Source organism: Balaenoptera musculus, chromosome X (genome assembly GCF_009873245.2).
Source record: "Balaenoptera musculus isolate JJ_BM4_2016_0621 chromosome X, mBalMus1.pri.v3, whole genome shotgun sequence".
NCBI lineage: Eukaryota > Metazoa > Chordata > Mammalia > Artiodactyla > Balaenopteridae > Balaenoptera > Balaenoptera musculus.
Genome location: NC_045806.1, coordinates 27,395,159 through 27,408,352, shown reverse-complemented (window position 1 = coordinate 27,408,352; position 13,194 = coordinate 27,395,159). Strand labels below are relative to the sequence as shown.

General features: G+C 36.2%; 1 protein-coding gene across 1 annotated transcript in view; it reads left to right on the top strand.

Moving 5' to 3' along the window:
• Positions 1-13,194, top strand: part of LOC118889001 (dystrophin) — a 1,535,792-nt gene that overhangs the window by 1,082,056 nt on the left and 440,542 nt on the right. Inside the window, exon 48 of the mRNA XM_036840547.1 lies at positions 5,733-5,850. Coding sequence (XP_036696442.1) covers positions 5,733-5,850 — 118 coding nt within the window. The remainder of the gene's footprint in view (positions 1-5,732; positions 5,851-13,194) is intronic.

Genomic DNA, 13,194 nt, shown 5'->3' with positions numbered 1-13,194 from the left:
TCTTAAGTGTCCTCATCACACACACACACACACACACAAGGTAACTATATGAGACGAAGGATATGTTAACTAGTTTGATTGTGGTGATCATTTCACAATGTATACATATATCAAAACAACTTGTATACTTTTATATACAATTTCTATTTGTCAAATCTACCCAAATAAAGCCGAAAAAAAACTTTAAAAAATGGAGCTTAGGCACACAAGAAAATTGTGTAATTTAGATAAAGAAGACCGGAGAACCAGCTCCACTTCTTTCAGAAGACTCTCCTTGACACCCTAAATTTGGTTAGATATCTCTGCTGTATGCTTTGATAACTCCCTGTGCTACCCCTATTGTAATACTCACCTCAGTTTATTATAATTGATTATTTACTGCCTCTCCTCACTACTAGTTCATTTTTCACTTGAGAATAATAATTTTTCCTCCTTCACTGCTATATCTCCTATGACTAGCTCAATGACTGACATAACATAAATATATAAAAGTATTTGCTGAAACCCAAATTGGGGTACATTCTACAAAATACCTGGCTTGTATTCTTCAAAATAATCAGTGATATGAAGTTCAAAGAAAGGCAAAGAACTATTTCATATTAAAGGTGACTAAAGAGATAGGACAACTAAATGCAATGCATGAGGCTGGACCAGTAAATGAAAGGCAATTAAAGGAGTAATTTTTATACTATGAATAAAGAATGTAGATTAGATTATAGTACTAAAGCCATGTTAAATTTCCTGAACTAGAAATTGAGCTGAGGTTGTGTAAGAGAATGCATTTGTTTTCAAAAAATAAACACTGAAGTATCTAGGAGTAAAGGGCATACTATCTGCAGATTATTCTCAAATGGTTCAGAAGAGAATATATATAATATTACATACACAGATATTATGTGCATATGTAATGATAGAATGATAAATGATAAAATGTGGCAAAATATTAACAATTAGTGAATCTGGGTGAAGGGCATGTGTGAGTTCTTTGACCATTCTTACAAATTTTCTGTAACTTCTAGATTATATAAAAGTAAAATGCTTTTTAAAAAAGTATTTCTTGAGTGAATGAAGGACAAAAGGATAACCACAGTTAGAAGGTGCTTGTGAAGAAGTTGCCAACCGAGATGCTGGTAGAACATTCAGAGAAGTAGAAAAGTTATGCCCAGCAGGAAAATATCCAGGCCAGTTTAAATGTAAATGAGAAGTGAGGAAGTGGAGGACAAAAAAGACAACTTTGGGTTTAGCCAATCTATTTGGAGAGGCAGCCGAATGCAAGAATAGAAGCCAGAATTAAGGCCCTCCGGGAGGCAGTTGAAAGCTAGACAGATGATTAGCATCAGCATGGGCAAATCTCTTTCAGTTACTAGAAAGGCTACAATTTAGGACCTACCTGACTTAAATGCTTATTTTCTTCCATACATAAAGTAGTTCTGTAAACTCTCTCACCTTGTCAATCTTTAATGTTAATTTTTTAAATTGTAAATAAAAGACTATAAGGTCTCCATTTTTACATTACATGTAAGTTGAATTCATGCTTATTTCCTGAAAATGGCAACAAGTGAAAATCACCATGGTCCTTTGTTCTAAAGTTAACTATGTGAAGATTGTTGATTTTTGTAGAAAAATACTAAAAATGTAACAAGTTTCTGGTTAAGGTCTAAGACATATAAATACTAAATATTCAACTACACATATAGAGTTTTCTATTTGAGTATTATTTAGGTAGTATTTCATTTTAACAAATAGCATTACGAAGTGTAATTCTTTCTAAGAGCCTAAAATGACCTACTTCTAGTACGCATGGCTCCATTGGTTAACTCCCTTTTTCATAGAATTGCTATTTATAACCATTTCTGTCAACCCTGGGGAGACTTGGTAGGATTAACGACTTTTGATTCACTTTGTATTTGAAGATTTTTTTTTTCTCCATCTTTGCTCAGCTAGTGGAATCCATGATGAATTCTCATCTCCAAGGGGTAAGCTGTTTTTAGTAAAGCCCGGTAGCTGGCTTATGACTCCTTAGAAATAGCACTGATTCCTTTCTTCCCTTGTGTTTGTTTCTTCCAGAATGATAGATCCCTGTAGACGTGCTGAATTATCATGCTTAGGTACTGTTAAGCATGTAATAGTTCTAGTTTTGTTCACTTAAATTATAAGTATGTGAGCTCATATCAGAAAAATAAGCATAATTAGCATTCTACTTGTTTAGTATGACAAATATAGACCACTAAACCTAGAATAAAGAAATTGAACAATAGAAGACAACTGGAGGTCATATGAGGATGAAGATTAGAGTAGAAACAGTGTTTCTGAGAGAGTAGCATCTGGTATGAGCACCAGATTGGGGGCAGAGAACAGAATTTTGTAGATGGATATTTTGGAAGTGGGTAGTTTGAGTAATGATTAGATGTAAGGTGTTCTCTCATCTGTGGGTGGCTCAATGGAATAGAGATGAAGGTCATTGTATTTGAGAAGTTATGGGATTATAAAATTAAAGAAATTGTAATAGCAAATAGAGTACACTCAAAAGAAAACCAAATGAAAAGAAAAAATAATTGTTCCTCTCATTGCGTGCATGTGTCCTGTTTTTTAACAAGAAGGTATTTCAGTCACTGTTTGCATAAAGCTTAACAAAAAATATTAAATGAAGCCATATTCAGATCCTTCCCTTTATTTCTGGAAGGAAAATTGAAGAAGAAAATTCCCATTCTGGTCTACTGAGAAACCACTATTTAATTAGCATATTAGCATCTCATAAATTCCATATATATACATACACACATAATTATTATTATTGTACATTTTCTTTTTTGAAATGGACGTTTGTATGTGTTGACCAAAAAGTGGGATAAAGTTACAGTTTTGTTTTGAAATCTTTTAGAAAGGCATAGTTTTATTGCAGTTGTGAATCTCCTTAGATTTTTAAGGAGGCTGCTTCCAAGGATGTCATTAATAATCTTCTCAGGTGCTTATAAAGCATGTGTCTGTCAGCAGAATTAGAGAATTACCCAACTAGAGAACAGGTTTCACAGTACCCTGAGACCTATTTTGTTCATTGGAGAGGAAAATGGCTGGTTTTAAGTCTAAATTGACATGCTTGCTAATTTCAGCAGTAAAAGCTGTTCATTGTGGTCAGGTTTAATTTAGAGCCTGGTAAGGTTCAGATTAAAGTTGATCAAGTTACTTCTACAACAGACTTCTTAAACGAACTTTATAATCCTAAAAGAATGGGAAAAGTATAGCCATCATTGGGTTATGTATCCAGAATTTAGAAGCAAAGAATGGCCTGGTTGTTTGAGGGTGGATTAATATTAAATCAAAGAAAAAATGATGATAAAGATAATCTTTGCTATATAAAAATTTCCAAGTATCAGAAAACACAAAATTTTATTTAAATTGCATAAAACATACGTAATGTATTCATTCACTGCTATATCCATAACACCTAAAACAGTGCCTACACTTGATATTTATAAAATGAAAAAGGTGAGTGAGTAAATGAATGAAATTGTGTACTTTGCTAGCTATGTGTATATAGAGGGGAAGATTTGACTTTATGGTTTCTGGGTAAGTCTGTTTTTTAAAAATGTATTATTGAATGTATTAAACATTTAAAAGTCAGGAATTCCAAAGTACCTTCTGAGCTTGCTGTGTCACAGGTGACCAGAGTGTAACATTCTAATCCTGGAAAACATCTTATTTCGTAAAATCTGTCTGCTACTATATGGTTCCTACTTTAGAATTTATTCAGTACTCTCCAGCTGACTTATGCCACTTACGTCAATAGCTGTCTTTGGCAATTTGTTCCATATTTCAAACACACTTTTGTGTAAAGAAACCATAAAAGTTAGAAACCTGAAAATTGGATTTTTCTTCTGAGCAATCACAGCTTACAAATGTGGAAAATTTGTTAAAAGTTAACCCCTCCAATTTTTCAATAGAGAGGGGAAAACGCTCAAAATAGATGTGTGATGTTTGGATAAGTTCTTCCCATTATCTTAACACGACTAAAAGCAATTGAGCTCAAATCACGAGGCCTATCTCCCTACCTCTTCACAAAAAAAATACTACAGAATGATCAAAATTTGGCCTTTCTAAATACAAAAGTGTTTAGAAAATCAGCACCAGTCAAAGGGCATAGTAGATAACTGATTTTCATAAACATTACCATCTACCACATTTCACCTCTTCACTTTCATTGGCCTCATGTGGTAGTAGAAAGAGCATAAGATTTAAAACCATAAAGACTTCTGGCTTAGTTATTAGTGTGGTTATTAGGAGACTAAAAATGAGAAAACATGTGTAAAACATCTGCCACATACTGGTTTTAAACTAATAACAACCAATAAAATGTATTCAGTTTTAGTACAAGAACAAGGAAGATACCTTACTTTTCCTGAAACTTCTTTGTAAATATCACTGGGATTTGTGCCCTTAGTGTAGAGAGAGTAGATGACAGAGTCAGTAGATGGACACTTGAGGGAAGGAGGACGTTGCTACCCATAATTAAATATATACTGTATGGTCAGACCACTCAAGATGGCTGTTCTCTTGCTCTCAGTACATCCCCTGCCCGACCAGTGCCTGTTTCGCCTGTATCTTACCCACATGACTGACCTTCCTGCATACTTGCCCCAGGCCCCAGCTGGTGATTGTTTTCATCAAAGGGGCGGTGAGGGGCGTGCCCCTCTGCTTGTTTCCCTGGTAACTAATGAGCCCACCTGATGTCATTTCCCCTATAACTGGTAATCTCCCCTTCCGCGGGGGAGAGAAGCCTGCCGCCATGTCCTGCCTGCCGTCCGCTACACACGCTGGGGTGTTGCCTCCAAGACCTTCCTTCAGACGGGTCAGCTCCCCCATCCATTAAACCATTGATGTCTCTGTTGCTGACTCCGGGCTCCTTCTTCAGTCTTGAAGCTGGGCAAACACAGGCCTCGTAGGCCTGCCGGGTGCAGCCCAACATATATATATTTGTTGGCTTCATTGTCTTTGGTACTTTTATTATAGCAGTGTTAAAGTCAGTTGTAATACAGAATACAAATATTAACTTCTAGCCTGATGCTTTCCAAACTTGCCTGATCATAAAAATTAAGCAGAGAATTTGTTAAAAATGCAGATTTCCAGCCCTCCTCCTGCCATCTAATTCATTCACTCTGAAGTGAGGCAAAGGAATCACGTGATTCTTACTAGAGTCGATTTTGGGGAAAGACTAATTTAGCTCATCTACATCACCTCATTTTATAGGTGAGGAGTTTCAGGTACAAAGAAGTTAAGTAAGTTATATCTCTTAAATCACTTCTCTGCTTTTTCTGTTTCTAAAATATACACCTTAATTTTGACACTGCACAGAAAGAGATTACAGGTATAAATAGCTGTCTTTCTCTTAAATACATTGTCATAATTCAAAATTACATTTTTTTACTCATGGCACTCATATGTTGGTTTAAGTAAACCCAGGTACTCTGAAATGACTCTGTCTAATCTCTTAAATAGTAAAGCAAATCCATAATCAAGATTTTCACTTGAAATATTTTTGGTATCTAAAAATGAAACACATTTCTTGTTAAATTGTTCTCTGTAAAGCCTTACACATTAGAGATTTATATCTAGTAACATCTTTTTTTATTTCTAAAAGTGCTTTGGTTGGTTTGAAAATTACACTTTACTTTGTATTCCATAAAAGGAATGCACAGTGCTGGAGAACCTCAATATTGTTATATCTGTTCCTTCAGGCAACACTGCAGGATTTGGAACAGAGGCGCCCCCAGTTGGAAGAACTCATTACTGCTGCCCAGAATTTGAAAAACAAGACCAGCAATCAAGAGGCTAGGACAGTCATTACTGATCGAAGTAAGTCTTTTCGTAACGGGCACGTGAAACTTAAGGAAACATGTACGAAAAGTTTCTATAATGACTTAAGTTCATAAACCTCCATCACGTTTATAAGAATAGTCTAAACAGTTGTATATTAAAACTATTGTAACTAAGATTTTTAGTCCATAATGTTATCTTTCAATAACTGAATGTAATTCTGTGGAATAGAGAAAATATAATTTTCATCAGTCCAGACTTATGTAGTTGCAAAGCATGGTGGGGGGCTGCTGTGGTGAGCATGGCTGTGGCAGAACATTTGCTCCTCACTTGTCATTTATCTGGGCTGGCATCCGTGGAGATGCCATTCTCTTCCCTCATATCCTTGTTTGTTGGTTCAAGCAGGCAGTTGCTTCCTGGACCATCTTTGTTTCCTGTCTGCAGTGGCACTTTCAGATCTAGACGTCTCTCTGCTGCTTGGATGCCCTCATTGTGTAATATCAGAGATCGTTGTACCATTCCTCATGCCATACTGGGGTGGGTGGGAACTTTGAGAGGCTGTTTAAGGCCCATCTGCCTAGACATTGCACCTACTCTTCTTTATACGGCATGATTCAGAGTGACTGTGCATGAGGTCAGGAAGAGGGATAGAGGGAAGGGTATGGGAAACTGCTTTCCATCCTGTTTTCCTCAGAGGCTCTTCTCAGAAATAAGGCCCAGGTCACCTCTGCTATCAGATTCTCTTGGATCTCCCTGGGTTTCCTCCCTTCCTTCCACCTCCTTTCCCTCCAGGGATACATATCAACATTAAATTTTCTTACTTCCCCTGCAATGCCCGCTCGTTTCCCCTCCCACGTCCAGAGGAATCTTTTCTAGTGCAAGAGTAGGGAAAACCTTCGTTTAATCATCTTTCTTTTCCTTCCAAAGCTTTTGTCTTATACCAGGCCTAGGCTTTTGAAACTTAAAAACCAAGAGTCTATGTCTTCATAATATACATTCTGTTGTGTCAACACTTCCCTAAGGAAGTAGAAGCAGAGTGTCTGGCTGCCAGTATGTTGGGGGAGGGGAAAGAGTAACCAGAATCGAAGGTTAATATTTGGAAAATATTATTAGTCATACTTAACATTTATTAGGTAAATAGTGATAATAGCTCTTATTTTTTTGAGTACCTCCCAGGTATCAGGCAGTACGTGTGTGTGTGCGTGTGTGTGTAAAACCTTTACAAAATCCTGTCAGCTAAATTTCATAATCCCCATTTTATAGATGAGGAAACAGTTTCTGAGAATGGTTAACTTGTTCAAGCTTACAAAATAAGCAAAGAACAGAGCTTAGAATTTGCAAATGTCTCTTTCTGGCTTAGAAGTGTGCGTTCCTTTAAGAATGTTTACCACGTCCCACCTTGTTTTGATGTTTTTGTTAATGACCTGAATCACTAGGACTAGGACTAAAGACGGTTTCAGTCTGCAATTATGGACGTTTGATTCACTTCCTGGAGACATTTCCCCTTTCAGTTGTAGTGAATATTAGTTAAAATGGACTCTTCTTGATTTTGAAATTTTAACTATTGTTGATTAAACAATGTATTTGGATATATGCTAATGTATTAGTTAGGTGGCAGTAGCCACTGTAACAGGTAAGCTCTCAAATCTTGCTAGTCTACCACAGTATAAGTTCACTTTTTATTCTGGTGTATTCCAAAGTAAGCAGCACTTAATGAAGTCATTCAGGAGCCCAAGCCCCTTCCAACATTTGTGTCCAGAACATCAAAGTGTTATGCATTTAATGGGCAGGTGAGGAACGAGTATTGACCATTGGAATTTATTATGAGCCAGACCTGGAAGTCGTGCACGTTACTTTGTTCATAATCTGTTGGCTGGAACTTGTCACATGGCCACATCTAACTGCAAGGGAATCTGGAAAATAATGTCCAATGTTGAGCCCAGGAAGAAGAGAAATTAATTTGGCAAGAAACTAGTCAGTCTCTTCCACAGCTAATTTGGACAAGAATGCACTTAAGTTCTATAGTTCTGTGTAATGTATAGAATGCCATTTCTAAAACCAGCAATACAAGAGCAAAACTGCCTTGTAATGACCAACATAGATAGCTGTCCAACTGATATAGTGGAGTGTTCCTCCCTCAGACTGGAACCATGAGGCTTCCCCAACCAGGCTGATACACACAGGCCTAAAAGTGTGAGTGATTTATGAGACTGAATTCCCACTACACAGTTAAGTGCTCTGTTTCTTGCCTGAGAAATATGGAAATTGGGCTAAGATGTTTATACAAATCCAAACATACTATATAGAAAGTCATTTGTTATTTTACCAATGAAAAAACCTTCTTTTTTCCCCCAAGAGGAAAATAACACTCATTTGTTTTACAGTATCCATTCAGCTTTGTCTAAACATTTTCCATTATCCCTTGCAATCTCTTTTAAATATTGTATTGACTTTTTTTCATGATGTAGATTAAAATTGAGTGACTGGAGGGCAGGTTTGTATATCTCTGCTAATATCCAGTGATTTGAATAGTTCTGCTTTTCTAAGCTTTTGTCTTTTAGGAATGAATGCCTTTATGAATATTTGCAGCATAGTGGAAAGATTCCAACCCAAATGGTCCAAAAAAGCATTTTCTTAAAATCAAGTGTCTGTTGAGACATGTCATGTTTCTTATTTAGAGCCTAAGCCAGAATCTTAGTTCTAAATATGCCTGGAGCCTCTAATGCTGGTACCAGGATAATTCTGACAAGATATGTTTATCTAAACAATGTCATTTGCAGCCCTGCTGTACTTCAGTTTATCTCTCCATTTGAAATCAATAAAATGGGATGGAGATTCAGTACTCGTAAAGTTTCAATTGTGTTCAAAATAGAATTTTTCTTAGTATAGATTTGGTTTTCAGGGAACGCGTAGAAATAAGATACTTGCTCATAAAATTTTATTTTCTTATTTGAAGATTTCAGTATTCCTTTTTTATTGCCCTGAAACTTCTAGAAATACTTAAAAAGGAATCAGCTAAATAAAGAAAAATATTCAGTAAGTATATAGTACTATATTGAAACATGGTTCCCTCCTTGGTAAATCCCAGTTCATAACTTTGAACAGTTGGGGAAATCTGTACATAGTTATTATATTCTGTCAAGAGAAAAGGCCAGTAAAAAGCAATTCTTCTCTACTAGTAGCTGGGGCTGCAAAATACCAACCATGTATCACTGTATAAAACTGTTTCCATGGTATCTGTTGTTTTCAGGTGATTATATTGATGGAAATCATGTTGTAATAATCTAGGTGAAAGAATAAATTTCATTCTAAGAGCATTCAGGTAAAAAATTCTCCTCACTGCTTCTGATGGTCAAACTGCTCATTTTCCTTCAGTTGCTGAATGTGTCAACCATTCCTGGTCATTTTCTTCTGTAAAAGGGCTAGGTCAGGAGATCAAAAACTGATAAGAAGGATTTAAAATTGCTTCCTTGGAGGTTTCTGAATTATGCAAAACTCGTGTTCATGTCCGTTACTACTGCAAATCTTAGTACCATAATACCTCTCATAGCAGTAAGGAGGATATGGAAAAAAAGAACTGCTCTCTTATTGTTCTGTTTATTCCTCAAATAATATTGGTGAACATGGCTCATCTGACATTTGTATCTGAGAACCTTGCTTCTGTAGCTTCTCCCTCCATAATCCCCACCATTACCATTTTAAAGATCTGTGGCAATAGCACATACAGGTTTTAAGGGCAAGCTGCCTGGGCTGGCCACTTAGTACCTTTGTGACCCTGAACAAGCAACTAATCTCAGTAAACTATCTGATTTCGGTTTCCTGCTCTATAAAATAAGATTACTTCTGTCCACCTCAAGGTTGGGAGAATTAAATGAGTTATTACATGAAGAGCACTTAGCTCCTGGCCATAGTAAGAGTTCAGTGAATGTTATCTCTTGTTGTTTTAATTATAATCTAATTGGGTTGTTTGAATGCTTAGTGGGAGAGCATTTAAAGCATTTAGTAAGCTCTTAAGTAACTATCTGATTTTTCCACTACCCACCACACGCCCCCCAAAAAAATGGAGAGAGAGTTTTAGAAGATCAAAAGGAGAAAGTTGCTTTGGAAAAGATGGAATAAGATATATAAATAGAATTAAACAAATATTGGGAAAAGCCTTCATGTGAGTGATACTACAAAAAGCAAGGCAATTGATGTAAGCTATTTCCTTTTCAGTATTTACTGTAACCTTAGGAGGTGGGCATTATTATAGAGACAGAAAACTGAAGCTCAGAGAGCTTAAATAACATGCCTGGGGTCCTAGTAAAATGTCATGCGAGGGACTAGGATTTAAACTGATGTCTATATAATTCTAAAGCCTGAGGCACATCAAATAGTAAGGGCTTGTTAGTCAAAAAATAGAAAGATTTATTTGAGAACTTAAAATATTAGGAGTAACCTCAGTTTACTATAATATGAATATAATGTTTTACTGCTCCCATTTATATTGTTGTCTTCTATGCATTTGCATGTCTAATTATAGGATTGTCTCTTACATGTGTTGGAAATGTGCAAGATAGTGGACCTCAGTAATCTACTAGCTGTTCAACCTTGACCAAGTAGATTCACTTCTCTAAGCCATGGTTCCGTCATCTGTCATGTGGGGATAATAATAATACTTAAGCTGGTAGGGTGATTTTAAAGATAAAATTACATGATGTTTCTAAAGTGAAGACCTGGCACATATTAGATGCTCATTAAATGGTAGATACTATCAAGATGAGATGAATCTGGTACAGAGGAACTGGAGCTGGGAGAATATGAAGGGGAAATAATATATGGCCTTTTATTATCTAACGCAAGGGTGGAACTTCTAAAACAAAATACCAAGTGTTAAGAGAGAGTTGTTTCTTTTAAAATTATTTTTTCAGCAAGACATTTTCAAACTAGTCCAAAATTCTTTGAGAAATTTGGTGACATCATATAAATTTTAAGAGAATGAATTTGTATCGTATTGCTTAAAGAGCTGGTGTACAGGGCTGTAGAGAAGAGAATGCTCTACTGTATGAGAATGAAAATACTCTCACAGGATTTCTGAATTAACTGACAGTTTTTTAGCAGCTTTGTCAACCCATCATTCATTGCTGCAACCAAATGTAAGAAATACTTCATGGTGAAATAAAAAGACTGTTATTCTCCACATTTTTATGAAATCTCTATTGCTAATGAAATGCCAGCCAATATCTTCCTCTCAGGTATTGTCTAGTAGAGAGTTGCTTATTTTAGAAGAAGTGGAGTCAACCATATAAATTTCCTTCTTTTGACATCTAGCACCTGCTGTCAACCTGTTATAACTACAACAGCTCTCAAAGTTTACATCCACCAGGATGCCGCTGGCAACCCAAGAGTTCAGTTCAGTAAATATTTGAATGCTTACTCTGTGCAAGTTAACATCAGAGGTGATGGAGGGGATACAGGGAGGAATGATTCAGCCTTTGTCTTAAAAGAGCTAACAATCAAATGTGGGTATTTGGACAAGTATATCCGGGCAAGGCAGTCTACGGTAAGTACTTCTGTAGAGAAGTATTACAAAATGCGGAGAGAGCGCGTAAGGGAAAGGGAGATTGGATCTGAATGAGGGGGTCCTGGAATGCTCCCAGGAGGTTAAATTTTGTCTAAAAATCCTAAATTTGATTAGTATTTTGAAAAGCAGAAAGAGGTTGGAGAGGGAAGGATATTTCAGGAAAGGATGACAGGAGAATACATAATTAGACTTAGGTTAGCAATGGTGCGACGGATGAATTTGTAGGAGTGTGTGTGTGTGTGTGAGTGTGACCACATATGTTGTGGAGGATAAGACAGTAAATGAAGTCAGTGAGAGCATTAGGAGCCACAAGAGCCCGAACTAGAGCAGTGGCAGTGGAGTGGAAAGAAAGAACTGAATTAAGATATGCGGTGGAGCTAGCATTAACAGTATTTGGACATTGATTGGATATGTGGAATTGAAGATCTAAGAGAGTGCTTACCTCTTAAGATTTTGAGATTCAGTTCTTTGGAAGATGGTAATATCATAACCAGAGACAAACTCAGGAAAAGGAGTTGAGTATGGGTGATAAAATAATGTGTTTAAGATACAGCTGATGTCCGGAATGAGAAATGGTTGAAAACACAAGAGGAGATTTCAGGGGTGAAGTTACTTCTACACAGATTTGGAAGTTACCTGGAGTGGTTAAGCTTGCATAGAGATGGGGTGTCAGGTGAAAAAAAGCAGACCTAAGGAAGAGCCTGGAACTTGTCTTACATTTAAGGAATATGTTGATAAGAAGAGTTAGCACCACCCCTCCCAGTGGCAACTTGCAATATAGGTGCATTTAGACAAACACACACTGAAGAGTGAGTTTATAGGTTTTGCACTGTATTTTGTTTTCTGTATCTTCTGCAATCCAACCAGTCTAATAGTGTAAGTTTTGGTGCAGTGGACCTCAATGTTATACCAAGGGTTAAACGAATTATCACTTCCTCAATCCTACTGCAAAAATAAGAGCTTTACTACATTCTGTCTATTATTATTATTAATCTTTTCTTCCAGTGTTGTTATTTGCTAGGAATAGTAAGTATATTAGTCAGCATTCTCCAGAGAACTAGCATGCGCTCTCTCTCTCTCTATATATATATATATATGTATAATATATATGCATACATATTTATTTATATATTTATTTATGTTTATTTAATGCACACACACTCATAAAGAGCAAAAGAGAGAGAGATTTTAAGGAATTGGCTCATGCCACTGTGGGAACTGGGAAGTATGAAGTCTTCAGGGCACACCAGCAGGATGGATACTTAGAGAAGAGTTCATAGTACAGTTTTGAGTCCGAAAGCCATCTGGAGGCAGAATTTTTTCCTTTTCTGGGGATCTCAGTCATTTCTTTTAAGGACTTCAACTGATTGGATGAGGCTCTCCCACATTATGGAGGCTAATCCGCTTTACTCAAAGTCTACAGATTTAAATGTTAATCACATCTAAAAAATACCTTTACAGAAACCTCTAGGATGATGCTTAAATAACTGGGCATCGTTGTCTAGCCAAGTTAACATATAAAATTAACCATCACAGTGAGGTTCATAGTGCCATGTGTTTCTTCACATATAAATTTCATGATTCCTTTAATTTTCATTAGTATCCATTCAATAGGGTACCTGGAAATATATATTACAAAAGAGAAAAAAAATAGAAATGATCTTTAACATCTTGATAAATTTCAGAGCTCCATTAGAGTAATTATAACTCATACATTAAATTTTTTTTACCTATAAAAGACAGGTGTATGTGTTTTTTCTTTATAGAATTTTTCTTATGTTGTGTTAAACTAATACTAAATATCTATGATGAAATAATTC